This window comes from Laccaria bicolor, genomic scaffold (assembly GCF_000143565.1).
Source record: "Laccaria bicolor S238N-H82 LACBIscaffold_13 genomic scaffold, whole genome shotgun sequence".
NCBI lineage: Eukaryota > Fungi > Basidiomycota > Agaricomycetes > Agaricales > Hydnangiaceae > Laccaria > Laccaria bicolor.
The window spans coordinates 626,801-652,077 of NW_001889884.1; the positions used below are offsets into that span (position 1 = coordinate 626,801).

Consider the following 25,277-nt stretch of genomic DNA (forward strand, 5'->3'; position numbering starts at 1 on the left):
AAGTGTCTGCTAAAGCAATCAGAATTCAGCTGGAAACGCGACTAGGGTCATCCCGAACAGCTTCAGATATGAGAGTTATGCTCTCGAACAGCCTGAGGATGTTTGTGTGGTTATGCATGGAGGTACTTAGTTGTTGAATGGATGGTGTAACTGAAAGTAACAAGCAATCACGTAAATTTCTCTACATTTTCTCACTATTCTGTAATCTCTCTGGTACCCATTGCTTCATGTTCCTGTTCCGCGAGGAAAGCTACCACTTCACCTTGTGCCAGCATGAGTGGCGTATTTCCATCAGAATCCTTCACGTCCAGCTTGGCACCATGTTGTAAAAGGACTTGTGCACAAGCAAGGTTGTTTCGTGCAGCAGCAGCCAAGTGCAGAGGTGTTTGTCCAGCGTCATTTTTAGCATTGACATCGGCACCATGCAAGATCAATATCTCAACACACTCAGAACGCACCACAGAGCTGGCACGAGGATTCCCAGTACTTGCATCAATGGCAACATGCAAAGGAGTGTCGCCTTTCTTCGGCCCATACGGGACATTGTGGTGATGGATATTAACATCTGCTCCACCTTTGCAGAGTGCTTCAACCACAGCCGGCACAGTGTCCCAGGTGCGATGTCGTTTTGTACTGTAGCCAGATTCCGTCAACGCAAAGGACAGGACGCTGTGGTTGTCATGATTCAGCTGTGCTGTGTTTGCACCAGCATTGCAGAGCACTGTCAACGTTTGAGCAGTGGTAGGTGCATAAACGTAGTGATCCTTGATAGGGCTGATTGCTGCAAACAGGATACCCTCTCCTGTACCAACCACATTCAAACTGGCACCTGCATCAAGTAGTGCTTGGACTACTTTGGGATCTTTCTGTGATGCAGCATACACGAGCGGGGTCATGCCATTCCATAGCTCTTCAATACCTGCACCGGCATCAAGTAGCACTTTGATAAGCTTGGGGTTTGATCTGCCCCAAGCATCTGCCACAGCGTGCAAGGAACGATCCAGTGGGGCTCCATGTTTTACCAGCAGTTTAATTGCTGCGACACATGTATTGTAGAGCTGCGGCTTGGTCCAGTCGTGCCGGATGAGTTCGTAGATGATATGGGCACACTTTCCCTCTTTATGCACAAAATTAATGTCAGCACCTTCTTTGAAGAGGGCTTGGAGCACAAGAAGATCCTGGTGCACTCTCGTGTCGTGATAGCCCATTTCTTCTGCAATTGCACGCACTGCAGTCTCTCCAGTGGTCTCAACAGTATTGATGTCATAGCCAAGACGGACGAGGCGTTGTATCAGCGGAATATTACCTGCCTGCGCTGCGACGTGAAAGGGACTCCACCCATCATACAATTCGTGGGTACGGAAGAAACCAACACCTTTTCCTTGAATCGGTGGGTTTGGGATGTGCATGCCAATGTCAAGCTGAACAGACATGAGATTCTGAATCTGTCACTGAATTGATCACTCACAAGCGCCGCCAGCCAGAAATGTGCACCAGACATTCCGTAGTTGCAGACACGCTTCGCCATTTCGTCGTAGTCATTTGTGCCAAATTCGGCCTGCATTTGCAGGAGGAAGGCGAAGGTCATAATTTTCCATCGCAGCTCCAGAGGTAACTTCGCAAAAAAGGCGAGGGTAGCTGTTGCGGAATCCATCGTCATACAGAATCTTGAGGTCTCCGTTTGCTCGAAAGGAAAGGGGTTTGTGTAAGTAGATGCAGGGGCCAGCATCATCTTCCCACGATAGGAAGATAGCGTGTCGTGGAAGCGCTCGACGAGGTTCCACAGAAAACTGTCTATATTACTTTGAACGAACCTATAGTAGCGAGGGGTACATAGGAAAGCAATGGAATATGACAACTAGAAATCTAAAACTAAGCCAGCAAAAGATATTAATGACAAAATAACTGAAAAAGCACACCTACTCATAACACAAAATAAAAATCCTCCCATCCTTATCCGAAAGAATAACCGCTCCCTGACTCTGATCAATATTAATCGTCTCAACCGCACTCAAATCCAACTCATCAGGAACCTCCAACGTCCTCACTTCACCTCTCCCTCCTCCTCCTCCTCCTTGCCCACTCGCCAAATCCCTCTCACACTCCCACTCATCCCTAAACGCAGGAAACGTCACAAACCTCAACCACTTCAAATCGCCTTCACCCTCCCCATCCCCATCCCCCTCCCCACCCTCACCATACTCAATCCAAACCGCATGTCCAAAATCAACAGCTACCAACGGTCTAGGCCGATCAGGCGTCCCTCCATCGTCGTCGTCGTCTTCAGAGATCGCGTCGAACACGCGGACAACTTCGAATGGCGTGCTGACGTACCAGAGGTGCATCAGTCCGTCGTCTTGTGCTATTTGCGCGGAGGTGCTTAACGTCGTGGTGGATGTGGTCGGGGGCTCGGAAGAGGAGGAAGAGGAAGAGCGAGGAGGAGGAGGAGGATGGGTCACGCCATTGACGGCCTCCCCAAGCCCAGAAGCAGTCCCATACAGATTATAGTTATCCCATTCGACATGATTGACCGGCACCCGGAAATAATGTTGCGCGAGCACGAACCGCGTGCGATGGCTCACTTGATCGTGTTCCGCTAATAAGACCACTGTGCAGCTTACGCGTGGGATGTTGGGTAGGCTGGGCCACCATTGTCGGACAAAGTGTGCGCTTTCGGGGTACCAGGGTGGGAAGGGGAATGGGTTGGGGTTTGGGGTGGGTGACGTCGTTGCTGCAGTCGTGGTGGTGGTGAGTTGGTGTTGGTTATGGTTATTAGTATCGGGTGGTAAGTCGTCGTTGCCATGTATGGCGGGAAAGATGAATTTCTTCGTTAGTGTTCGTGAAGGTGGCACTTCATGCGCAATGATCGGTATCGAGTCTTTCTTCGCTAGCTTTGTCGTGTACGTCCGTAAAAGCGATAGTGGGTAGAAATGTTGGTAAGCCGCGCCGCTCTCTTCGCAGTGTATGACGATGTTCTCGTCATATAGGATACAACTCCAATTCGACGATGCCACCTATAAAGAACATCAGCTCAAGTCGAAATAAAAGCCGAGACACGTACACACTCAATCCCCGTATCAACAAACACATACTCCGCAACCTCCCAATCCAACAACACATAAAGCCCAATCGTATTCGACCTCGATACCCACACAAAGGCCGATAGCAACCTCACCCCAGGATCAAGCAGAAAAACATTCATCACAACGCCCCTGGTCCAAAACTCGGCCACATGCCCAAAAACCGGTCTCTCCCTTCCCTCCTGCCCCTCCTCTTCTACCCCCTCCTCCCCCTCCCCACTCCCCTCAAAAAACGTCAACCGCATCAACACAAACTTCATAACCCGGTCATCATCCGGCGCAGGCGTCAACACCTTCGCCATCGTAAAAAACACCGTCCTCTCCTCAAACTCCACGCGGCACTTCCACAGCTCCCATCTCGAACCCGGGTTCCATTGCGCAAGGCACGTGTCGGACCCAATGTCCCAACAGACGACTTTCCCGCTCTTCGTCGCGCAGAGGGTGTAGCTCGACGTTATAGGTGAGAGCCAGTCGACTTCTTCGCCTGGAGGGGCGCTGACGATTTTGTACCACTTTTCGTCGTTGATCTTGGCAGGGAGCGTGTCCATGTAATTCGAGTGTGCGTTTATCCCTGTGGAGCTGTATGAGCCACCTTTGATAGGTCTCGGTGCGCGTGTGCGCCATGCGGATTCGTAGCGCGTGGCTTTGTTGACGGAACGGATGAGTTGGGGAGTGGTTAGGTCCGTTAGGCGTTGGAAGCCCTTGAGAGGGAGGGCACGGCATCGGTGGAGGAGGTCGTTGGCGAGGTTGCGGTACATGGGCCGAGTTACGGAGAAGTCTTGTAGGGATTTACATGTCTGAAGGGAAAAAGTTAGCTGAGATTGTATTTCTGTTGCTCGTCAAGAAAACGAAGCTGGGATTGCTGAACGAGAAGGACGCAAAAGGTTTTCCGCACCCCCTTCCTGCAATCACTCCTCAAAAGCCTCGCGCGCCGTGTCACCCAATGGTACCGTTTACGAATCACACCGCTCTCGTCTGGTTACCCACTGGCACGGCTTGGAACATCAATCTTCTCCACGGCCCCTTTCGATCCAAAAAGCCACCCAAGGAAGAGAAGAAAAAAAGAGAACAACAAAAGAAAGTAGCGAGGAATCGTATGAGCGAGTTCAAAACCAAATTTGGAGGCTGGATGCCAAACTGGCATATGATAGACACCACCCCCTCCCTCGATTACTTCTAGAAGGCCTCGCGGGACATCAGCCAATGGTAACGTTCACGATTATTCGCTCTCCAGCGAAAGGGAAAGAGGTGGCCCCACCCACTCGTCTGATTATCCACCCAGTGGCACGACTTGGAGCATCCATCTCCTCCTTCATGGCCACATCCGATCCAAAAACCGACCCGAGCAAAGAGAATAGTGGGGAATCGTATGAGCGACTTTCAAAACCAAGCCTGAATCGCTGAAATGCCAAACTGGGACCACCCCCCTCGTCCCCCACTGCATGGAGGATCTTCTCCATGGCGCCCCTCCAATCCAAAAAGCCACCCGCGCAAAAGGGAGAGAAGAAAAGGAAAAAAAAATAGAAAAGCGAGCAATGGGAAACTCACCAAATGAAGAGCATGTATGTCGCGCAACTCGAGGTAACTCGCTATGTTTAGCAAGAGATCATAAGGAAGTGTACTGAGGCCCATCTTTTCGTCTTCGTTTTTGTGGGTTGTTGTACTAGGAGCCGAGCGTGACATCAAGAGGTGTTAGTGGACCCAGACGATGGTGATTTGAAAGATGATGATGGAGTGATCGGAAGTGGGGTGGCTACGGTGTCTTGCGATCGTCGCTGCGTAGTCCAGGATTTTGAATCTGATATAGGATAAGTATAACAACGGTCTAACAAAGAGAGATGGTCCAGTTAAGAAGAAGAATAGACGACGTTGTGCTTTTACAACCTCGGAATCGCACGATCGGTCAAGCTCAAGCTTTGTCAGCTGATTAGATTATTCAATCCCCCTAACATCTGTTTCACCAACTTAGCATTTACGCGACGAAGCACCGCGCTTGAAGACCATCTACCCTTTAGAAGGTAGGCATCGTATAGGCTAGCTGCCAGTGGTTGGGCCTTATACGTAGCTACCCTTGCGGCTGAAGTGAGTTCCTTCTCCCACATGTTTATATCTCGCTGACGTTCGCCCATGTACCCCTTTCCTTTTGTTGGTTGTAATTCACCCGAAGACGACTCATGGATCCCGAAACATCTCCGAGTCCCCTCACATTTTTTGCCAAATTACCCCCAGAGCTGCGATTGAACATCACGACCTTCGCCTTCCTCCTCCAAATGCAATCCAATTTTGACACAAACGACTACGACGAAATGGCGAAGCGCGTCTGCAATTACGGAACACGTTATGCACATTTCTGGTTGGTCGCACTTGTAAGTGATCAATCAACACAGCGACAAATTCCAATCTCATGTCTATTCAGCTCGACATTGGTGTGCACATCCCAAACCCACCTGTTCGAGGAATCGGTGTCCGTCGCCGGACAATGTATGAGGGGTGGAGTCCCTTTCACGTTGCAGCGTGGGCAGGAGACATCTCGCTCATCCAACGCCTCGTCCGTCTTGGGTATGACACCAATACCGTCGAAACCACCGGACAGACTGCAGTGCGTGCAACTGCAGAAAACCTAGGCCACTTCAACATGAACCCACACCAAGATCTTCTTGTGCTCCAAGCCCTTCTTGAAGAAGGTGCTGACATCAATTTCGTGCTTGAGGGTAGAAAGCGTGCCTATATCATCTATGAACTCATCAAGCACGATTGGACCAATCCGCATTACTACAATGCCTGTGTCGCAGCAATTAAACTGCTAGTTGAACACGGAGCCCCATTGGATCGTTCCTTGCACGCCGTGGCGGATGCTTGGGGCAGGTCAAACCCCAAGCTCATCAAAGTCCTACTTGACGCTGGCGCCGATATCGAGGCGCCATGGGACGACATGACCCCACTCATATACGCCGCATCACAGAAAGATCCCAAAGTAGTCCAAGCACTACTTGACGCAGGCGCCAACTTGAACGCGCAGTTAGGGCAGTCAAATGGGTCCATCACTGATGGGCCAGCGGTGTGTGACAGGCGCCCATCAACAGCGGGCCAGCAGACTCGGCCGAGCTGTCAAGAATTCAGCCTTGGGAATGACTGGGCCGAGACTCTAAAATAGGCCATGCGACATGGGTGGGCCGCACGAACAGAGCCCCATAGAGGACGGATCGGCCCAGCGGCAACCCACTGCCAAATTTTCAACTCTGCCAAATTTTCCCATCACCAAAGACCTGATCAAAAAATGGTCGATCGTCTCAGCTGCTCGTATTTACTTCAACACAACAGTAGATTGCCACTTTAAGTGTGGATATATGTAGGTGGAGCATAAGTAAAGGTGCTTGTATACAATTTAGCACAAAAATACAAATATTCTGTCAGTTAATATCTTACTTTGAGCCTTCCAAACCCCTTTATAAAATTCTGTCCTGAACAAATCCATCCTACGCTCCATGAGTTTGTGCCTGCAAAAATTTGAAAGAATACCTCTACAGATGAGGTAGCAATCCATGACGGGGGAATGGCATGGTAAGACACGTCAATGATCACGTGTTGCAATAAAGAAAGTAACTGAAGCGCGACCAAAGCGCGACTATCGGTGTCAGCAACACGTTATCGTCATTAGTGTTTGGAAGTCCGGTCTCGTGACTGGAAAAAGACCGTAACCAGACCGGACCAAGACCGCAAAAGACCGGACCTGCGGTTACAGTCTTTTATTTTTGAAATGTAAAGACCGCAAAAAAACCGGTTAACGTGAACCGGTCTTGACCGGTTTGGACCGGTTTTTTGTAGCCCCTTAAATACCCTTTAAAACGCACCCAAGAACGTACGATTTGGTAAAAAAACGAGAGAGATATGAATTAAAATGTAAATTACTTTTGGGAATAATAGATGTACCAGACTTATTTTATAGAAGCACCAATTCCTAACGGAATTTAACGTTATTGGGCTCGTTTTGAAGCTATTAGAGATGTTAATAAATTTACCGATTCATAATTTTAAAATATTGGCCTAAAGACCGATCATAAACCAGTTAAAACCGATGCAGACCGAAACCGGTCTATAGACCGCAAAAAACCGCGGTCTGCGGTCTTTTTGCGGTCCGGTCTGGTCTTTTGACTTCTGGGAAAAAGGCAGACTGGTTAACGCCCCTGGGCATCAAAAAACCGGACCAAACCGGACTTTCAAACACTAATCGTCATTACCTCTGCGTATATTGACTTGTTAACCACAAGTATATTATATCATGGGCAAAGACACTTGGAAACTGGGCCAGAAGTCAAGATCAACATTGCAAACTTCCCAGTCAATGACAAACCTTCGCAACATTCACTCCGACAACTTGGAGAACAGACCGGAACACAATATGAATGTCTAAAGCTCAAAACCAGCAGGAGCTTGAAGCTCAACTCGACGTGAGGAGTGAATAGGAAGGCTACATTCCAGAGGAAAATGCATCTGACATGTATAGTGACACAGATATAGAACTTGGCTACTAAATTCAATCATAATAGTATATTATATATCACCACAAACAACATAGACTTGTAAATTGGTCCCTACGTATCGATTGAAGTGAAATAACAGTTGTCGACCACTGAATTTGACTATTTGGTGCGAAACAAACAGAACCAAACAGCACGATTTTATTGGCACAGTTGCCGCTCCCCACACTTTGCCTCTGGCGCCCATGGGTTGCACCCAATTGCACGGATCCCATTGTTGCGCCCATCGTTCTTTCAGGCAGTTAACCAGAGTGCTGCCTTGTTAGTACCACTGTGGGGGACCACACAGGAGAAAGTTAAATAGATATATTATTAACCTGTTGTATGTGAAGTAAGTATTCAAATGTGTTGACAGCAGCCTTGTTGTTGCACCTGCAGGCAACAACAGGTGAATTTTTCGCCATGGATGGGTGGCATGAAAAAAAGCCCCTCATACAATGGGTCAGCCCACTTTGGCAGAGGTTTATGGCACCCATGCACTGCGCCCATTGGTCTCATTGGCGAGTCCCAACCTGTGCAATTATTTTGTGCTCCACGAGAGGCACAATTCTTTTGCGCTCCATGGGGGGCACAATTATTTTGTGCTCTAGAGGTGCAATTATTTCAAGCTCCATGAGAGGTGCAATTCTTTTGTGCTCCATTGGGGGTGCAATTCTTTTGCACTCCAGGGTGCAATTATTTGTGCTCCAGGGTGCAATTACTTGTGCTCTATGGGGGTGCAATTATTTTGCGCTCTAGAGGTGCAATTATTTCAAGCTCCATGAGAGGCACAATTCTTTTGCGCTCCATGGGGGGCGCAATTCTTCTGCACTCCAGGGCGCAATTACTTGCACTCTATGGGGGCGCAATTATTTTGCCCTCTAGAGGTGCAATTATTTCAAGCTCCATGAGAGGCACAATTCTTTTGTGCTCCATGGGGGGCACAATTCTTTTGCACTCCAGGGCGCAATTATTTGTGCTCCAGGGTGCAATTACTTTTGCACTCTAGAGGTGCAATTATTTCAAGCTCCATGAGAGACGCAATTCTTTTGCGCTCCATGGGGGGTGCAATTCTTTTGTGCTCCAGGGTGCAATTATTTGTGCTCCAGGGCGCAATTACTTCTGCTCTATGGGGGCGCAATTATTCTGAGCTCTACAGGGGGTGCAATTATCTTGAGCTCCACAAGGGGCGAAATTATCTGTATTCCATGGGGGGGACAATTATTTTGAGCTCCATAAGGGATGCAATTCTTTTGCACTCCACAGGGGGCGCAATTCTTTTGCACTCCACAGGGGGCTCAATTCTTTCAAGTGCCACTGTATGTACCTTGTGCTTTGATAGGGTCACAAATAGTCTGTGTCCAGCATTGTTTCAATGTCAGAGTGCGCCCAATGTGAAATGGGCATGAAATGTCATGTCAGAGTGTGCCCAATGTGAATGCACATCAAATGTGTGCACTAAGTATGCATCTGCACCTGTTATTTTTCAGTGTGTATTTCCACCCATTATTCTTTTGCATGAAATGTCGAGTGCGCCCAATGTGAATGTGCATGTGAGTGGGTGCCAAGTCACTATATTCCTATGGCATTTATTTTGCACAAAAAATATGCACCTGCCCAATTGTAGTAAATGCATGGACCAAAGTAGTTTGTAGCTGCCCTGCTGAATGACATCATGTGCCCCACTGAAACAATTTTTTTGCGCCAAATGATGTTTGGACTTTGTCAAAATTTGGCCATGTCCGGTATATTTTCCAGCTCAGGGGGTGGGGGAAGAAGCTTGAATGTACAAATTTAGTATCATTAGAATTGTATAAATGTCCTCTATCGATCTATACCTATTAGAAAAGCACCAGTAGTTGTGTAAATATTTTATGGCAGCAAAAGACTTGAAAGATGTTGGAAGGGCCAAGCAAACAAAGGCAAACATTCCGATAATTCTACAAGTTCATGCTACAAAACATGGGGGAAGAAGCTTGGATGCTCAAACAAGCTGGAATCATAATTTAGACACAATTCAGCATCTACTGATACCATTTTTTAGAGCAACGGTTGTCTGTGGCCAACCGAATTCAATACTCAGCTGTTTTGTCTAGGCTGTCACACTCTCACAAGTGTGATTTTTCTGTCAAGCATGTTGCATTGATTATTGTCCAGAGCTTTGCAGTGCTCTTCTTCATTTCTTAAGGCTCAGCCAAAAGTTACAGAGAAAGATAACTATATATTGGATAAAAGTAGCTGTAGGTTACTGGCTGAGAGCCATCTTGCAAATCTATGGAATCCATCCTGAAAATTCATGAAATCCATCCACCATTCCAGGAATTCCATCTTCAATTCCTGTAGATTAAACCAGGAAGTGTACTTCTGGAGCCCAGAGCCCAGCCTATATCCTGTACCATCCAAGAGAGTGAAATATGGGGCATTTGGGAGGCACCAATGTGATTTGGGAGTGACCTGGAGGGTGGGGGAGAATGGGAAGGCAGTAAAAAATGCGAAATATGAGAGAGCATGGGGAGTATCATCACCTACCCATGTCTGGACACCTTAGAAAGTCAGGATAGGACCATAAAATGTTTTGGAAATGGGAGGAGAATGGGATGGCAGAGAAAAATGCGAAATAGGAGAGAGCATGAGAGGTATCATCACCTACCCATGTCTGGACACCTTAGAAAGTCAGAATAGAACACATTGAGCACACTCTGATGGGCACATTCTGATGGGCGCACTCTGATGGGTGCACTCTGACATTTGGTGCACATTCCCATTGGGCGCTCTCCAAATACATACTGAAAAACAACAAGTGCAGATGCACACTTGTTGCAGGTATATACTGACTTGGCACCCACTCACATTTGGCCCACCTTCACATTGGGCTCATATTTCATTTGGTGCACATTCACATTGGGCACACTCTGACATTTCGTGTGCATTCACATTGGGCACACTCTGATATTTCATGTGTATTCACATTGGGCGCACTCTGACATTTCATGAAGAAAAATAATAGGCGCAAATACACACTTGGCGCCCACTCATGTTTGGTGGAAATCCACATGGCAAAATTGGTGCACAAAATAATGGGCACAGATACACATTGGAAAATGATGGGCGCAGATACACACTCGGTATTGACAGTTATGGTGCCCACCTGAAGCACCAATGGGCATGACAATCTGACACTGGCAGTGTCTTGGTGCCCACTCACATTTGTATTCACTACACAATGCTGGACACAGGCTATTTGTGACCCTGTCAACAGCACAAGGTACATACAGTGGCACTTGAAAGAATTGTGCCCCCTGTGGAGCATACATCCCTCATGGAGCTCGAAATAATTGCACCCCCCATGGAATGCAAATAATTTCTCCCCTCGTGGAGCTCGAGATAATTGCACCCCCTGTAGAGCTCAGAATAATTGCGCCCCCATGGAGCACAAAAGAATTGCGCCTCTCATGGAGCTTGAAATAATTGCACCTCTAGAGCACAAAATAATTGCGCCCCATAGAGTGCAAAATAATTGCTCCCCCATAGAGTGCAAGTAATTGCACCCTGGAGCACAAAAGAATTGCGCCTCGTGCCCTCTGTAGAGCTCAAAATAATTGTGCTTCCCTGGAGCACAAAAGAATTGCTAGAGCACAAAATAATTGTGCCCCATAGAGTGCAAAATAATTGCTCCCCCATAGAGCACAAGTAATTGCGCCCTGGAGCACAAAAGAATTGCGCCTCGTGCCCTCTGTAGAGCTCAAAATAATTGTGCTTCCCTGGAGCACAAAAGAATTGCGCCCCTTGTGGAGCTTGAAATATTTGTGCCTCTACAGCACAAAATAATTGCACCCCCCATAGAGTGCAAATAATTGTGCCCCTTGTGGAGCTCAAAATAATTGCGCCTGTAGAGCGCAAAATAATTGCACAGGTTAGGACTCACCAATGAGACCAATGGGTGTAGTGCATCAGTGCCATAAATCCCTGCCAAAGTGGGCCAGGCATTTACTACAATTGGGGGGGCACATATTTTTTGTGCAAAATAAATGCCATAGGAACATAGTGACTTGGCGCCCACTCACATGCACATTCACATTGGGCACACTTGACATTTCATGCAAAAAGATAATGGGTGGAAATACAACTGGAAAATAACAGACACAGATGCATACTTAGTGCAGGTACAAGTGATTTGGCACCCACTCACATTTGGTGAACATTCACATTGGGTGCACTGACATTTTGTGTGCATTCACGTTGAGCACACTCTGACATCTGGTGCCCATTCACATTGGGCACACTCTCACAATTGGTGCCCATTCACATTGGGTGCACTTTTCATGCATTCACATTGGGTACACTCTGATGGGCGCACTCTGACATTTGGTGCCCATTCACATTCCAACATTTCATGCATTCACATTGGGCGCACTCTGATATTTCATGCACATTCATGTTGGGTGCACTCTGATGGGCGTCCTCTGACAGTTGATTCACATTTACATTGGGCACACTTTTCATGCATTCACATTGGGCACACTGACATTTTGTGCAGAAAAATAATCACTGACATTTTGTGCCCATTCACATTCCAACATTTCATACATTCACATTGGGCACACTGATATTTCGTGCACATTCACATTGGGTGCACTCTGATGGGCACACTCTGGCATTTGGTTCACATTTACATTGGGCGCACTCTGACATTTGGTGCCCATTCACATTGGGCGCACTTTGATGGGCGCACTCTGACCTTTGGTGCACATTCACATTGGGCACAGCACACTCTGACATTGAAACAATGCTGGATACAGACTATTTGTGACCCTATCAACAGCACAAGGTACATACAGTAGTACTTGAAAGAATTGTGCGCCCTGTGGAGCACAAAATAATTGCACCCCCTGTGGAGTGCAAAAGAATTGCATCCCTTATGGAGCTCAAAATAATTGTCCCCCCCATGGAATGCAAATAATTTCGCCCCTCATGGAGCTCAAGATAATTGCACCCCCATGGAGTGCAAAAGAATTGCGCCCCCATGGAGCACAAAAGAATTGCGCCTCTTGTGGAGCTTGAAATAATTGCACCTCTAGAGCACAAATAATTGCACCCCCATAGAGTGCAAATAATTGTGCCCCTTGCAGAGCTCAAAATGATTTCGCCTGTAGAGCGCAAAATAATAATGGCATTGGTGCAAAGTGTGGGTTATTTTCAATAGGAGCGCCCATTATTGGCATGCAACTGTGAATCATTTTCAATAGGAGCACCCATTATTGGCAGGTGCCCACCTGTTCGGCCCAGCCATCACTATGGATGATTTGTTGAGATGTCAGCCAAGTCCGCTGGCCCCATATGGTATGAAGCATTGTCAAGTTCGGTTGGTCCATTTGGTAAGGGCTAGGGTCACTGTCATATGTGGAACACGATCAGTACTGAAGAAGATGGTATCCTATTCACAGCCATCAACCCTATCAAGCTCCACTACGTCTATTCCAAGGGGGTGCCGGGATTTAAAATAAGGACCGGACGTCGAAATTATTTTTAGCGAGACTTGGGCTGAACCAACCACCCAACGTAATCAGGCACACATCCATTTTAGGAAATATGATGTCATCCACGTGCCGGCTTTTTCTCTTTTCCATCACTCAATGCCCAGCAGGCTGTGAAAACCCATTTTTTGAGCTCCCCGTTGAGCAATTCACTGTTGAAATCAAACTACTGAGCTGCCTGCTACTGAATCAAAGTAAGTCACTGTAAGGGCCTGCTGTTTTTGGGCAGCAAGCTTCAAGTTTGTTGTACAGAAAGGTATTTCACAACATGTGATCTCAATTCCAAGTCCTATCTTATCTTAGACCTAGTTTTTTGCTTCTTTATATGCAGATAGACCCAATATATTCAAGCTCATGCATTCTGGCAGTTATCTGAGCACTGTCTCATCATTTTGCACTGAAATTTTGGTATGTCAAAAAAAAAATTAGCGGCCTGGCGGCCGAACCAACCAACCGGCCCCTGGTCCGGGATTTAAATCCCAGCACCCCCTTGGTCTATTCACCCACCACCACTCAAACATTAACAGTGCTCTGCAACGCCGGTGCAAACACAGCACAGCTGAACCAAAATAACCACAGCATCCTATCCTTTGCATTGACCAGATCTGGTGAAAGTACAACACGGTATCGCACATGGGACACTGTGCCGACTGTAGTCGAAGCACTATGCAAAAGTGGCACAGACATCAATTTGCATCATCATAATGTGCTGTATGGGGCAAAGGAAGGCGACACTTCTTTGCATGTTGCCATTAATGCACTTGTTGCTGCAGATGATCATTATGTGAGGTCCACTGAGGGCTATGAGTCTTTGGTACGTTCTGAGTGTGCTGAGGTGTTGATTTTGCATGGTGCAGATGTGAATACTGTGAATGATGCTGGACAAACACCTTTGCATTTGGCTGCTAGTGCATGGAACAACCTTGCTTGTGTAAAAGTCCTTTTACAATATGGGGCTAAGATGGATGTGAAGGATTTTGAGGGAAATACACTGCTCATGCTGGCACAGGGTAAAGTAAAAGTGGTAGCTTTCCTTCGCGAAAGAGCATGAAGTAATTGGTACCGGAGAGGTTTTAGAATAGTGAATATTGACCACAGTCGGGAAGCAGTTGTTCTTTTGGATTTGGAGGATGGGAGGAATTTTATTTTGTGTTATGAGTACTAGGTGTGCTTTTAGTTATTCCGTAGTTGAAAATATCTTTTGCTTGCTTATTTCTACATTTCTAGTTGGTATACTGAATTGCTTTTCCTATGTAATTCTCACTACCATAGGTTCGTTCATCAGCAAGTAATGTAAAAGACAGTCTTTGCGAAACCTGGTCAAGCGCATGCCATGGCTAGTAGTAGCACCAGTCACCATCGTGGGAAGATAACGCTGACCTGAATGCAACCTCCATCTCCTAAGTTCTACGCGTACCCCTTTTCCTTTTGTCGGTTGTGATTCATCTTGCCAACATCCACCTTCCGTGACTGAACGTCAAGTTTCTGTATGACGATGGATTCCGCAACAGCTACCCTCGCATTTTTTGCGAAATTACCTCTGGAACTGCGATTGAAAATTATAACCTTCACCTTCCTCCTGCAAATGCAGGCCAAATTTGGCACAAATGACTACGACGAAATGGCGAGGCGTGTTTGCAACTACGGAGTGTCAGAGGCACATTTCTGGTTGGTTGCGCTTGTAAGTGATCAGATTCAATACAGTGAACAGATTCGGAATCTCATGTCTATTATACAGCTTGACATTGGCATGCACATCCCAAACCCACCTGTTCTAGAAACTGATGTCTATGGTCACGAATTGTATGATGGGTGGAGTGCCATTTACGTTGCAGCGCGGGCAGGTGATATTCCGCTGATCCAACGCCTCGTCCGTCTCGGCTATGACATCAATACTGTCGACACCGACGGAGATACGGCAGTGCGTTCAATCGTAGAAAATTTGGGCCATGGCTATCACAACAGGAACCCACACCAGGATCTTCTTGTGCTCCGAGCCCTTTTGGAAGAAGGTGCTGACATTAATTTTGTGTACAAGGATAGAGAACATGCCCATATCATCTATGAACTCATCGGGCATGACTGGACCAAGCCACACCGCTACAATGCATGTGTCGCAGCAATCAAACTGCTGGTGGAACATGGAGCCCCACTGGATCGGTCCTTGCATGCTGTGGCAGACCCTTACAGCAAGTCAACGTCCAAGCTTATCAAAGTGCTACTTGATGCTGGTGCCGATATTGAGGAGCGCTGGGACGACATGACCCCACTTGTGTATGCTGCGTCAAGGAAAAATCCCAAAGTGGTCCAAGCGCTACTGAATGCACGTGCCAACTTGAACTTGAATGCGGTTGGTAAAGGAGACGGTATCCTGTTTGCAGCAATCAGTCCAACCAAGTATCACTACGTTTACGCACCCAACACTGCTCAGACGTTGACATTGCTCTGCAATGCTGGTGCGAACACAGCACAACTTAATTGGGATAACCACAGCGTCCTGTCCTTTGCATTGACTCAATCTGGCAACAGTGCAAAAAGATATCGCACCTGGGACACCGTGCCGACCGTACTTGAAGCGCTCTGCAAAGGTGGAGCAGATGTCAATTTCCATCACCACAATGTGCAGTACAGTAGGGTGAACGAAGGAGACACTCCTTTGCATATTGCCATCAATGCACGTATTGGTGCAGATCTTTATGGGAGTTATCCTGACAACTACGAGTCTTTGGTGCGTTTTGAGTATGTTGAGATATTGATCTTGCATGGTGCGGATGTCAACACTAAAAATGATGCTGGACGAACACCTCTTCATTTGGCTGGAGCACTAAACAACCTTCCTTGTGCGAGAGTCTCTTTACAGCATGGTGCCAAGTTGGACGTGAAGGATTCCCATGGAAATACAGCACTCATGTTGGCACAGACTCTGGGTTCGAAAAGAGGGAACACCTCAGAATTGGTAGCTTTCCTCACGGAACAGGAGCATGAAGTAATTGCATGTACCAGAGAGGTTTTGAAGTAGTGAGAAATGTAGAGAAATTCCGTGATTACTTTCAGTAGCACCATCCATTGAAGAACTACCTTCACGCAAAACCAGACAAATATCCCACCAGCCCCACCGAGGGCCGGTGTGCCTCCCAAGCTAATCTGGGGTATGACTTTTAGAAGAGATGTACGAGTGCCTTGAAGTGTTCGAGATGATAGTAACTTTTATATTTGAAGCTGTTCGGGATGATACCAGTCGCGTTTCCAGCCGAACTCTGATTGCTTTAGCGGTCACTTGCCATGACGTTGCGCTCGATATGTACCGCAACCTCGCCAACGGCCTCCTCCGCCGATGCCGCGCCCTCCCCCTCAAAGGCTTCCAGCTCCTAACGGACTCAACTACCCCCAACTCATCCGCTCCGTCAACAAGGTCATTGACCCACCACCGCCGCCGCCGCCGCCGCAACGGCGACACCACCCACCCAACCCATTCCCCTTCCCACCCTGATACCCGGAAAGTGCGCACTTTGTCCGACAATGGTGGCCCAGCCGACCCAACATCCCGCGCATAAGCTGCACAGTGGTCTTATTGGCGGAACACGACCAAGTAAGCAGTCGTACGCGGTTCGTGCTCGTGCAGCATTATTTCTAGGTGCCGGTTAATCACTTCGAGTGGGATAACTATAATTTGTCTGTGACTTCTTTCGGGCTTGGGGCGGTTTGACAACTCCTCGTCTTCGCCCTTCCTCTTCCTCGTCTTCTGGATCCCAGCCCCAGGCCCCCACCACATCTACTTCCACCACGACGTTAAGGACCCCGGCGCAAACAATGCAAGAAGACGGAGTGATGCACCTCTGGTACGTCCGCACGCCATTCGAAGTCGTGCGCGGGTTCGACGCGATCTCTGAAGAAAACGACGACGATGGAGGGACGCCTGATCGGCCTAGATCGTTGGTGGGTGCTGATTTTGGACATACGATTTGAATTGAGTATGTTGAGGGTGGGGATGTGGATAGGGCGGACGAGGGAAAGGGTAGTATTTTGAAGTTGTTTTCAGCCAAGTCGAACACCGGGATCCGCTCCTGGAAACCGTATATGTTGGAGCTCCTAATCCATAGGATTGGAAGACGCTCCCTGAACGGTGACGCAGCATTTGTTGCTCCTCATCACGAAGGGCACCGTGACCTAACTCCATCTTGTGGGTTACAGAACCGTGGGGACACATAGGGTTGGGGATCGTAAGTTTTTGGGTCGGTGGAGGAATCAAGGTCTGGAAGACGAGGGTGAGCGCATGCTGAGGCGAAGCACAGAAAAAATCGTCCACCGCCACTTCAATGATAAATGTTAATGAACACTCACTAGCACTGGCCACCTTTCACGTCGTTGCCGGATGCTCTGTGTTCTCCCTCCCGCCCGATGTGCAAAACTCGCGTCACTCTGTGATCAGAATTCATTGAACATCCTAGACCTCAAGCCAAGCGGTCAAGAATTGTTCGCAGTACTCCGACCTGAGGTGAACAGGCCGCCGTTGATACCGCGTAATTCGACCCAGAGGTAACATGTAAGCTTTCAGTGGCCTCAGCCTAACTATCGTACAGCAGAGGCTAAGCGCTAAGCGCTAATCTCCTGTCGAGTGCACATCTCCGATGTCAAGTCTCCGTTTTTCGTGGAATCTAAAATATATTTGAAGTCAACAACTGCACACTGAGTGAGAATACTCGTCGTGTAACTTGCAGCAAATGCGAATAATATGCAAGGGCAATGCAAGGGTATGCAGGCAGGTTGACCGGCAATGGATTGTAGCCGGTGGTTGACTCGTGACAAGACCACAAGGTGGTCCGTGCGGACTCCAACGGTATAAAAGGCAGACATGCTCATGGTAACAACTCATACTTACCTTGATGGCATAAGCTCCTTCAATTACCTGGGTTTATGGGCCGTGGAGACCCTCCATAGCACGGCGACCTTGTCCTCAGGGGGTGTCTACAGCTTGTATGCGCTTCGGCGCATGCACCGTCTCAATATTTCCCTGTCCCGCATCGGCCACTCTGGCTGAGCGGGCTCTCTTTTTTACGCTTTTGTTGGGTTCTAACCCTAACCTTATGTTCTCTATTTACGATTTTTTAAATTGATCCCAATCCTTGTCGCGAACCTCCACTTTCTTTCTGCAAGCTTCCGGCTTAAGCTACCATTGGCATTTGAGATACCGCCTTCAAATTTCCGAACACGAGATGCACGAGTGCCTCGAAGTGTTCGACATCATAACTCTCATATTTGGAACTGTTCGGGATGATCCTAGTCGCGTCGCTAGCCAAACTCTGATTGCTTTAGCAGTCACTTGCCGCGCGTTCCACGACGTCGCACTTGATATTCTGTGGTTTAAACAAACTTCCTTGGTTCCCCTACTCAAGATCTTATCACACAGTTTCTGGAAGGAGACTCCAAATGTTGGCTTTTATCGCACATTTGTGAGTCTTTTCCCCTTGATTATCGAGGTTCTAACATGATCATTTTCAGACATGGTCGGCTTTTGTGTTCGAAAAACTGGATTTTACCAGGTTCGATTCCTACGCACAGCGGATCCGATACCTTGATTATGCACCATACGCTTGGCACAAGCATATGCCCAGCTCACCATACGACTTGGATTGTCTCACGTACCTTGCTAAAAGGCGAGATCATAATCACTGCTTCTTTCCGAACCTGCGTCGTTTGCGGTTCACCGTTCCCGGCTTCTTAAAGCAGTGCCCCAGGGTATTTCTGCAGCACAGCTCCGTCTCACTTTCTCTTGAATGGAATCAAGGCGACGAAGATGTCTCCAAGGCACTTTCCTGCATTGAGAAATATGCGCCCGAACTTGAGGGGTTGGACTTGGGTTCTTACATCATGAATCGCGGTGTTGCCCGGGTTGAGAACTGTAGGCTGCTATCAGCCTTTGTGTGCAAGATGAAGAACCTTACACGGCTTGCTTGTGGGAGTCTAGCACTGTCCGACAAAGCGCTACTCCACCTCGCGTCTCTACCACACTTGCAATCCTTGCAAACTCCGAATACTGTGGACGATATCGTGCGATCTATCAAGGCACACCCTCCCCTTGAACATCCTTTCCTATCTTTACGGCAATTATCAGTCAGGGGGCTTGGCGATCTCAAATCCCTTGCGAAATTCCTCGCTTGCATTCGCCCTGCCCGTATGAAGAGTTTGAAGTTGTTCTTTGAGAATTCAAGTCCTGCGCTGGACGTGGGGGAGGCATTCATTGCTTTGCACGAAACCTCTTCGCACCACGAATTACGTGAACTCTCTTTCACGCACGAAGGTAGCGTACCATCACTGGGAAGCTCGACGAACCGGTTCCTTATTGATGAGTGGGTTCTCGGAACACTATTCGCCTTCACGAATCTCACTAAATTCGAGCTCGCGCTCAAGGCCGCGTTTGCGCTGAATGATTTGAACATAAAAGAAATGGCGGCTGCGTGGCCGAGATTAAGGAGTCTACAGCTCGGGTCACCGTCAGGTTGGGGTCAACGTTCCGGGATCACATTGCACGGTATCCTTCATCTTCTGGCTGGATGTCGCGAATTGGAGTATTTGGGAATATCGATGGACATCTCGCCGGCGTCTTTACCCCCCTTGTCGATGATCACGCCGCAACATGCCAACAAGCGCATCACGTATTTGCACGTTGGAGATTCCTTTTTTACGTCGGATGGGCCAAAGGTCCGTGATTTGTTTCTTTACCATCCGTTTGCGCAGCTCTGACTCATACTGCAGACGGCGGCGGTTTTAGTGAAGATGTTCCCCGATTTGAATGGGATTGGCGGCGCTTGGCTGTATTCCGAGTCGACTTTTCATCAGCCAAAATGGGAGCTCGTTATTGAGGAGGTGAGGTTGATCAGGTCTAAAGGCTTGAATCGGGCTTGAGGGCTTCGCCATTCGAGAAGTCACACATACGTGGGGCTCGCCGCTCGTATCAGCAGTTACAAGGCAGTAGGGTTGCCAGTAGAAATGGCGGATACTCACAGTTCGTATGTACTATTGATTTTCTACAATAGCAGTCTGCGACATGCATTATCTAAGAACATTGACAGATATCCCCACACCTGTGCTTCTAGGAGGGATCATGTGAACGGATCGAACATCGAATGCCTTGAAGTTGAATCCACGAATCTTTGTACACCAATGATCCTGGCCGTATTGGCAGTCAAAGCCCTTTCGCTGTCACTTGCCAGCTTTTCATGATTAACACTCGGCGGTACAAGCGCCTTTCTTTGTCCTCTTATTCAAAATCCTACCGCAAGAATTTTGGATGGCGGACGGGTTTGACCGAAGGTTTGTGAGTTTTCATTCTACTGATGATCCTTATTTTTTGGCTTCGTATGGGTGTCCGATTTTATTCTCAAGCTCGACTTGTTTACGCTCAAAGGATCCGGTGACTTGATTATGTGCGCTATCCTCAAGATTTCACGTTAATTGTGAACCTCTTTTGACATAGACCGACCACCAACCAATTCAAATTCCTAGTTAACCTCCATAACGTGAGCTTCATTCATCCATACATGCTGCGTACGTGATTGCCCAGTGATATTCGGCCGATAAGGGGGAACCCTTTTTCGGTTTTTTTTACTGTAAGCTCTTCACATAAGTACGTAGCCGCATCGACCCAGGAAATTCTTCGAGCGAAGACCCGGAGGATTCGGGCGCAATGCTTCCACTTCTCTCCCCCGTTAGGAGCATGGCACCTCTATTACAGGAACTGGACCTGGGTTCTTATAACGTTTCATGATTTGTTGTACGGGAAATTCGGACTTCTCAGCTTGCGTGCTATAAATGCCGAACCACGAGGACTTGCGTGCGGTGATCTATCTCTGGACGGCTCAGCATCCTCCACCTTGCCTTCTTGCGGAATTTGTGGTCCCAAAATACTGCAGCTTGTATTTTGCGAGCCCATCTCAGTCATGTCTCTCCATCATTACACCGTTTGGCCCTTAAAGTGGATGACCTCGCGTTATTGGAAAGCTCCTCGACCGAATTTTCCCTGCTGAAATCAGGAGCCTGACTGTGCAACTTTGGAATTCTTTTTGTGCGTTTGAAGTGCAACGTGCAATTTTCGCTTTGGGGGGGCTGTTCACCGCACGCTACTCTGCATGAATTTTGTTCGGAAAACGCAAAGATTTGAATATTTCAAAACACACCACCATCGATGGGCCAACTCTGAAACCGTGATTGGTCTTGAACCTCACTAAGCTCGACTTTCGTTTGAATATGTTCTTTGTATTGGATAGCGTGATCATCAAGGAAATGGCAGCAGCGTGGCCTAGACTGGTGTATCTCCAGATTTTGGGTGGCATCGTACCTCGAATGTCTCGAGGTGAGGTCGTCCCTCAGCCACGCTGAGCGCTCGCCAAGAGCGAACTTGCGCGCTAGAAATTCTTCATTGAATTCCGGATGCGTTTGGTCCCGTTAATGATGGAACCCATGTCATGTAACCTATGAGCGAGTACCTTTGTCCGCATGGTTTTCTCCTCCGGATAAGCAAGAGGCTTGGCTGAATTTTTGGCTAGAGGATTTGAAGGGTTGAATAGGAAATATCAAAACCCAGGGTGTGCCAACAGCCTGATGTCCAGTTAGATCTAAGCCTGTCAAATATTGTCGGCGGAGAGGGCAGAGATGATTAATAAATTGATTTAGCCGTGCGGGGTTCATCGATTCCTTGGAGGTAAATTTGACGAGAAGAAAATATGTTTTTCATTCCGGTTTGACGATGCTGGAGGTCGAGGATGGTTAACGCCAAGTTGGAGCACAAGGCTAGATAACGAGAATGTGCCTTGTCACGGTTCCGACTACCACAAGCGTTATCTCCAGTCTGAGTGATTTTGGGGCTCAAGAAGCGCGCCAAAGGCACCCCACGTTCGAAAGTCACAACATCGGACGACCCTTACGACTCTCAAGGTTCGCGGGAGCTGAACGTATTCACTAGCGTGATGTTGGGAGTTCTTCCATCAAGTCTTCATGTTTCCTTGGAGAGAACATGCGGCTAGGGATGTGTAAGTAACGACACCTAAGGCCGAGACATAATTGAAACAATTCACTTCAAGCGAGATCTGCGATAGAGCGTTTCGTTATCATTGAGCTAAGAGTGTTGTCCTTGTGTTGAATCTGTGGGTATAGATAGGGCGCTTTTTTTTTGGAACGCGCTGATTGAAAGATTTGTCTTTGTGTTTTGATTTGTCGAATGGATTCTTATGTTCGCCGTTTTGACCGAGCGTATGCTACGGTACTGAGCGGCGAGCGGGCTGATGCGGCCAAGATGCGATTTGTTAGCGGGTGAAGTTGTCTCTATATGATGGTTATAAACCTGCGGGCATACAAGGGGGTAGAGTTTCGCCTAACCTTCAATGGGTGCTTTGTGCCAACGTATCAAGGGCACTGTGCATTGCGCAATCTCCCCAAGCCTGTGACCCTCCACCGTCGAATCCTACTTAGAAGGAAGCGAAGGGGAAGCGAGGCGTGACAGCATGCGTGGGACGACCGATAGCACGTATCGAAAGGTTGCGCGAGTGGGAAGATGCGCAGCCGTAGAACTTTGAGCTCTGATGTGATGTGTAGACTCTAAGTACACGTCGTTGCGAACGTCAATCGGACGTGTGTGTTGAGTGCCTTACATACGGACACATATGGACACATAAGTATAAGTAAATTGAGACCGGCGGTATCGCTCAGAGGGTGGGCGCGAGCGCGTCGAACTGTCAGAGCTGGGAGATGTCAAAAGATAAGATTTCGCCGCAGCCATACGGCCCTGAAGGTACGGAATCTAACCCTGGCGCTGTCATGACTCTCGAGAGGAGGTGATAAGAGCTTCTTCTGCATGCCGAGACAATAAGGTGTGAGGTTTATTTAAATAGACCTGTAACGAGGGCTTGACCTGCGAGGCTGAATCGGAAATGGGGTGAGCGTCATTGTTGTAGTGGTAATAGGAGATACGGCTACACTTACATGGTAATAGGTGAAGAGCGTATCAGATATCCAAGAAGGGTAAGGCGCGGATCTCAGGAGGAAGAAAACGTGCATGATCAAAGAGCAGGTGTGAGGCCAGTGGACGAGATGACGTGCTCGGAGCCCCACACGCCCATTGAATCGTCGGGGAGCCTCACACCGACGACATTCCGGAAAAGATGGACGACAGGCGCCCTTGTGCTTGACTGGTAAAATGCATCGTCTTTGATTACTTATCACGATTGCGTCCATCACTGACAGGAGCTGACAGGACGTAAGTAACAAATAATAAATAGGCTTTCGGCCAGACCTTGACGTTTCGAGCGTACCGCCAAAGGAAATGACATTGATTGACATTTTAAATATCTTGGGGTAAGTACTTGCCTACTACAAGTAGCCACGTAGGGAGTGCTTTCCAGAAAGTGGTCAAAGTTGAGCTCTTTGTAGACCTAGGCCTTATGCTGACGCACTGCATGAACATTTCTTCTTCGAGCGAATTTTGCCATTACATTCTGAATAAGAACTTTGCGGGAATCAAGGGAGCGTGATGGACGTTGAGTGAAATCAGGTGAAATCGTGGCGGAATCTCCGAAGAACTTTAGAATGGCTGAAAATGGACTGATGGGTATTTCAGGGTGTACACATTGTGTCCCCGTCTTGTACCTTTGCGTCCATGACTGGCGCAGCTCACATCTCTTTTCTAACCCTTTTCTTCTCTAAATAACGAATTTGTAGTTCAGGTATGCCAACCAGGCCCCTTTGCTATCGTTTTCGCTGACTTTGGCAGTGGAGGAGTACGTGTGGTCGTTCTGAAATCGCACCACCTTTTGCGGAGGTTTATCTTTCAGTACATATTATTCTACACGAAGCTCCAAGTCTCTCTTTTACGACCTTTCAAAAACTCAAAAATCCTACGAAGACCATAACACCAACGACCAGGCGGTTGATATGGCACCAAGACGTACCGGAACACAAGACTCGCTCAGTCCAAACGCACCACCCTCACCCGCTGTCTCCCGGTCCACGTCACCTTCCTCGGGCTTTACACAATTCTTATCGAAACCTTCAAAATGGTTCACCCGCAGTGTTTCCGGTTCAAAGGTACCCGCCGGGACAAATGAAGCGCGTCCGAGCATGAGTTCAGCGGGCGGGAGAAAACACAAGATCTCTAGGCCAACAGATCCTCGACCGATTATGGATGGGTATACTGGAGGCGCCAGCAAGTGAGTGTCTCGTTATTTTGGATGGAAGTGGGCGATCGAGCGTTCTACGTGGCAGCGGGAAAGGGGGCATGACTGTCAGATGTTGCTGGCGGTTCTAATCATTCCCATTTGCCATAGATATCTTGTTTGGGGTGTCTAATCTTCTGCGTTTTGTGGAAGTTTGCGATGGATTGGAGTTCTGGCGGTTTGACAGAGGTTTTGATCCACAAGGGTCAACTTTGCTCTTGAGGCCTTCTTTTATCAAAATTCTTTCCCGATTTCATTTGAACCTTTTGGCATTTTTCGTGTTTTGTCCTTCCACCAATTGATACTTACGACATCCTGCCGTTAACTAGGTCTGTACTCGACTTGTCAGCTAGACCGGCAGGATCCATGGATATTCCACAGTTCCACGCGCCCAGCACACCTTCAAGCCCTGTCGTTCCACATAGTCCAGGAGGTCTTGGTGACCTACGAAATATGTCCCGTCGCGGATGGTCGAGATCCGCTGACGACCTGAGCAAGGTCTCCGCGGGGGAATTCTCTCCCGTCAAAGCTGCTTTCCAAGAACGAATAGCAGAGTACAGAGCTCGAAGCGACAGTAGCGCCAGCGCAGCTTCACCTTCGAGCCCCTCTTCCATCCATAGTCCTTACAGTGGAAGGCATCCATTTCCTACCGTCGATAACAGTTCGCCGTCTTCATCTCCGCCAAGGAGTTCAACACTCCCTACCCTTGCAGTATCAGTCTCAGCACCAATTGTCGAAGAAGGTTCTTCGCCCAGATCATTCACTCCAACCCACGTTCATACACGATCCCACTCCTTTACACCTAAACTACCTTCAAAGTTGGCAACTCCTCGATTTCCCCCCAGTCCGCAGAGGGAGGGCCTGGCTCCACCTCTGCAAGATAGGGAAACGCGGGAGCTGGAGAAGCCAGCACTGCTCCCTCTGCAAACACAGGCTCACCCA

At 48.1% G+C, this 25,277-nt stretch overlaps 7 protein-coding genes across 7 annotated transcripts; 5 read left to right on the forward strand and 2 right to left on the reverse strand.

The window, feature by feature from the left end:
* Positions 1 to 194: 194 nt before the first annotated feature.
* LACBIDRAFT_298151 (uncharacterized protein) lies at positions 195 to 1,732 on the reverse strand (the record flags this gene model as incomplete). Its single annotated transcript, XM_001881632.1, has 2 exons — positions 195 to 1,421; positions 1,469 to 1,732. The coding sequence occupies 2 exons, from the start codon at positions 1,730 to 1,732 to the stop codon at positions 195 to 197; spliced, it is 1,491 nt and encodes a 496-aa protein (XP_001881667.1).
* Positions 1,733 to 1,814: 82 nt separating this feature from the next.
* Positions 1,815 to 3,838, reverse strand: LACBIDRAFT_298152 (uncharacterized protein; the record flags this gene model as incomplete). The annotated part of the gene is made up of 3 exons (XM_001881633.1): positions 1,815 to 1,866; positions 1,924 to 3,014; positions 3,062 to 3,838. 3 exons carry the CDS (start codon positions 3,836 to 3,838, stop codon positions 1,815 to 1,817), a joined length of 1,920 nt encoding a protein of 639 aa, XP_001881668.1.
* A 10,152-nt stretch (positions 3,839 to 13,990) lies between these two features.
* LACBIDRAFT_250338 (uncharacterized protein) lies at positions 13,991 to 16,150 on the forward strand (the record flags this gene model as incomplete). The annotated part of the gene is made up of 3 exons (XM_001881458.1): positions 13,991 to 14,146; positions 15,326 to 15,433; positions 15,872 to 16,150. Coding segments are annotated over 3 exons (543 nt in total), but the record flags the coding sequence as incomplete, so codon positions are not given.
* Positions 16,151 to 16,298: 148 nt separating this feature from the next.
* LACBIDRAFT_298156 (uncharacterized protein) lies at positions 16,299 to 17,088 on the forward strand (the record flags this gene model as incomplete). The annotated part of the gene is made up of 1 exon (XM_001881459.1): positions 16,299 to 17,088. One exon carries the CDS (start codon positions 16,299 to 16,301, stop codon positions 16,683 to 16,685), a length of 387 nt encoding a protein of 128 aa, XP_001881494.1. The 3' UTR covers positions 16,686 to 17,088.
* An 895-nt stretch (positions 17,089 to 17,983) lies between these two features.
* LACBIDRAFT_298158 (uncharacterized protein) lies at positions 17,984 to 18,169 on the forward strand (the record flags this gene model as incomplete). Its single annotated transcript, XM_001881460.1, has 1 exon — positions 17,984 to 18,169. The coding sequence occupies one exon, from the start codon at positions 17,984 to 17,986 to the stop codon at positions 18,167 to 18,169; it is 186 nt and encodes a 61-aa protein (XP_001881495.1).
* Positions 18,170 to 18,344: 175 nt separating this feature from the next.
* On the forward strand, positions 18,345 to 21,820 carry LACBIDRAFT_294480 (uncharacterized protein; the record flags this gene model as incomplete). The annotated part of the gene is made up of 7 exons (XM_001881461.1): positions 18,345 to 18,581; positions 18,631 to 19,830; positions 19,885 to 19,995; positions 20,343 to 20,446; positions 20,606 to 20,676; positions 20,764 to 21,103; positions 21,396 to 21,820. 7 exons carry the CDS (start codon positions 18,345 to 18,347, stop codon positions 21,505 to 21,507), a joined length of 2,175 nt encoding a protein of 724 aa, XP_001881496.1. The 3' UTR covers positions 21,508 to 21,820.
* Positions 21,821 to 23,709: 1,889 nt separating this feature from the next.
* On the forward strand, positions 23,710 to 24,244 carry LACBIDRAFT_298162 (uncharacterized protein; the record flags this gene model as incomplete). The annotated part of the gene is made up of 3 exons (XM_001881462.1): positions 23,710 to 23,788; positions 23,842 to 23,846; positions 23,894 to 24,244. The coding sequence occupies 3 exons, from the start codon at positions 23,710 to 23,712 to the stop codon at positions 24,242 to 24,244; spliced, it is 435 nt and encodes a 144-aa protein (XP_001881497.1).
* Between the last annotated feature and the right edge of the window lie 1,033 nt (positions 24,245 to 25,277).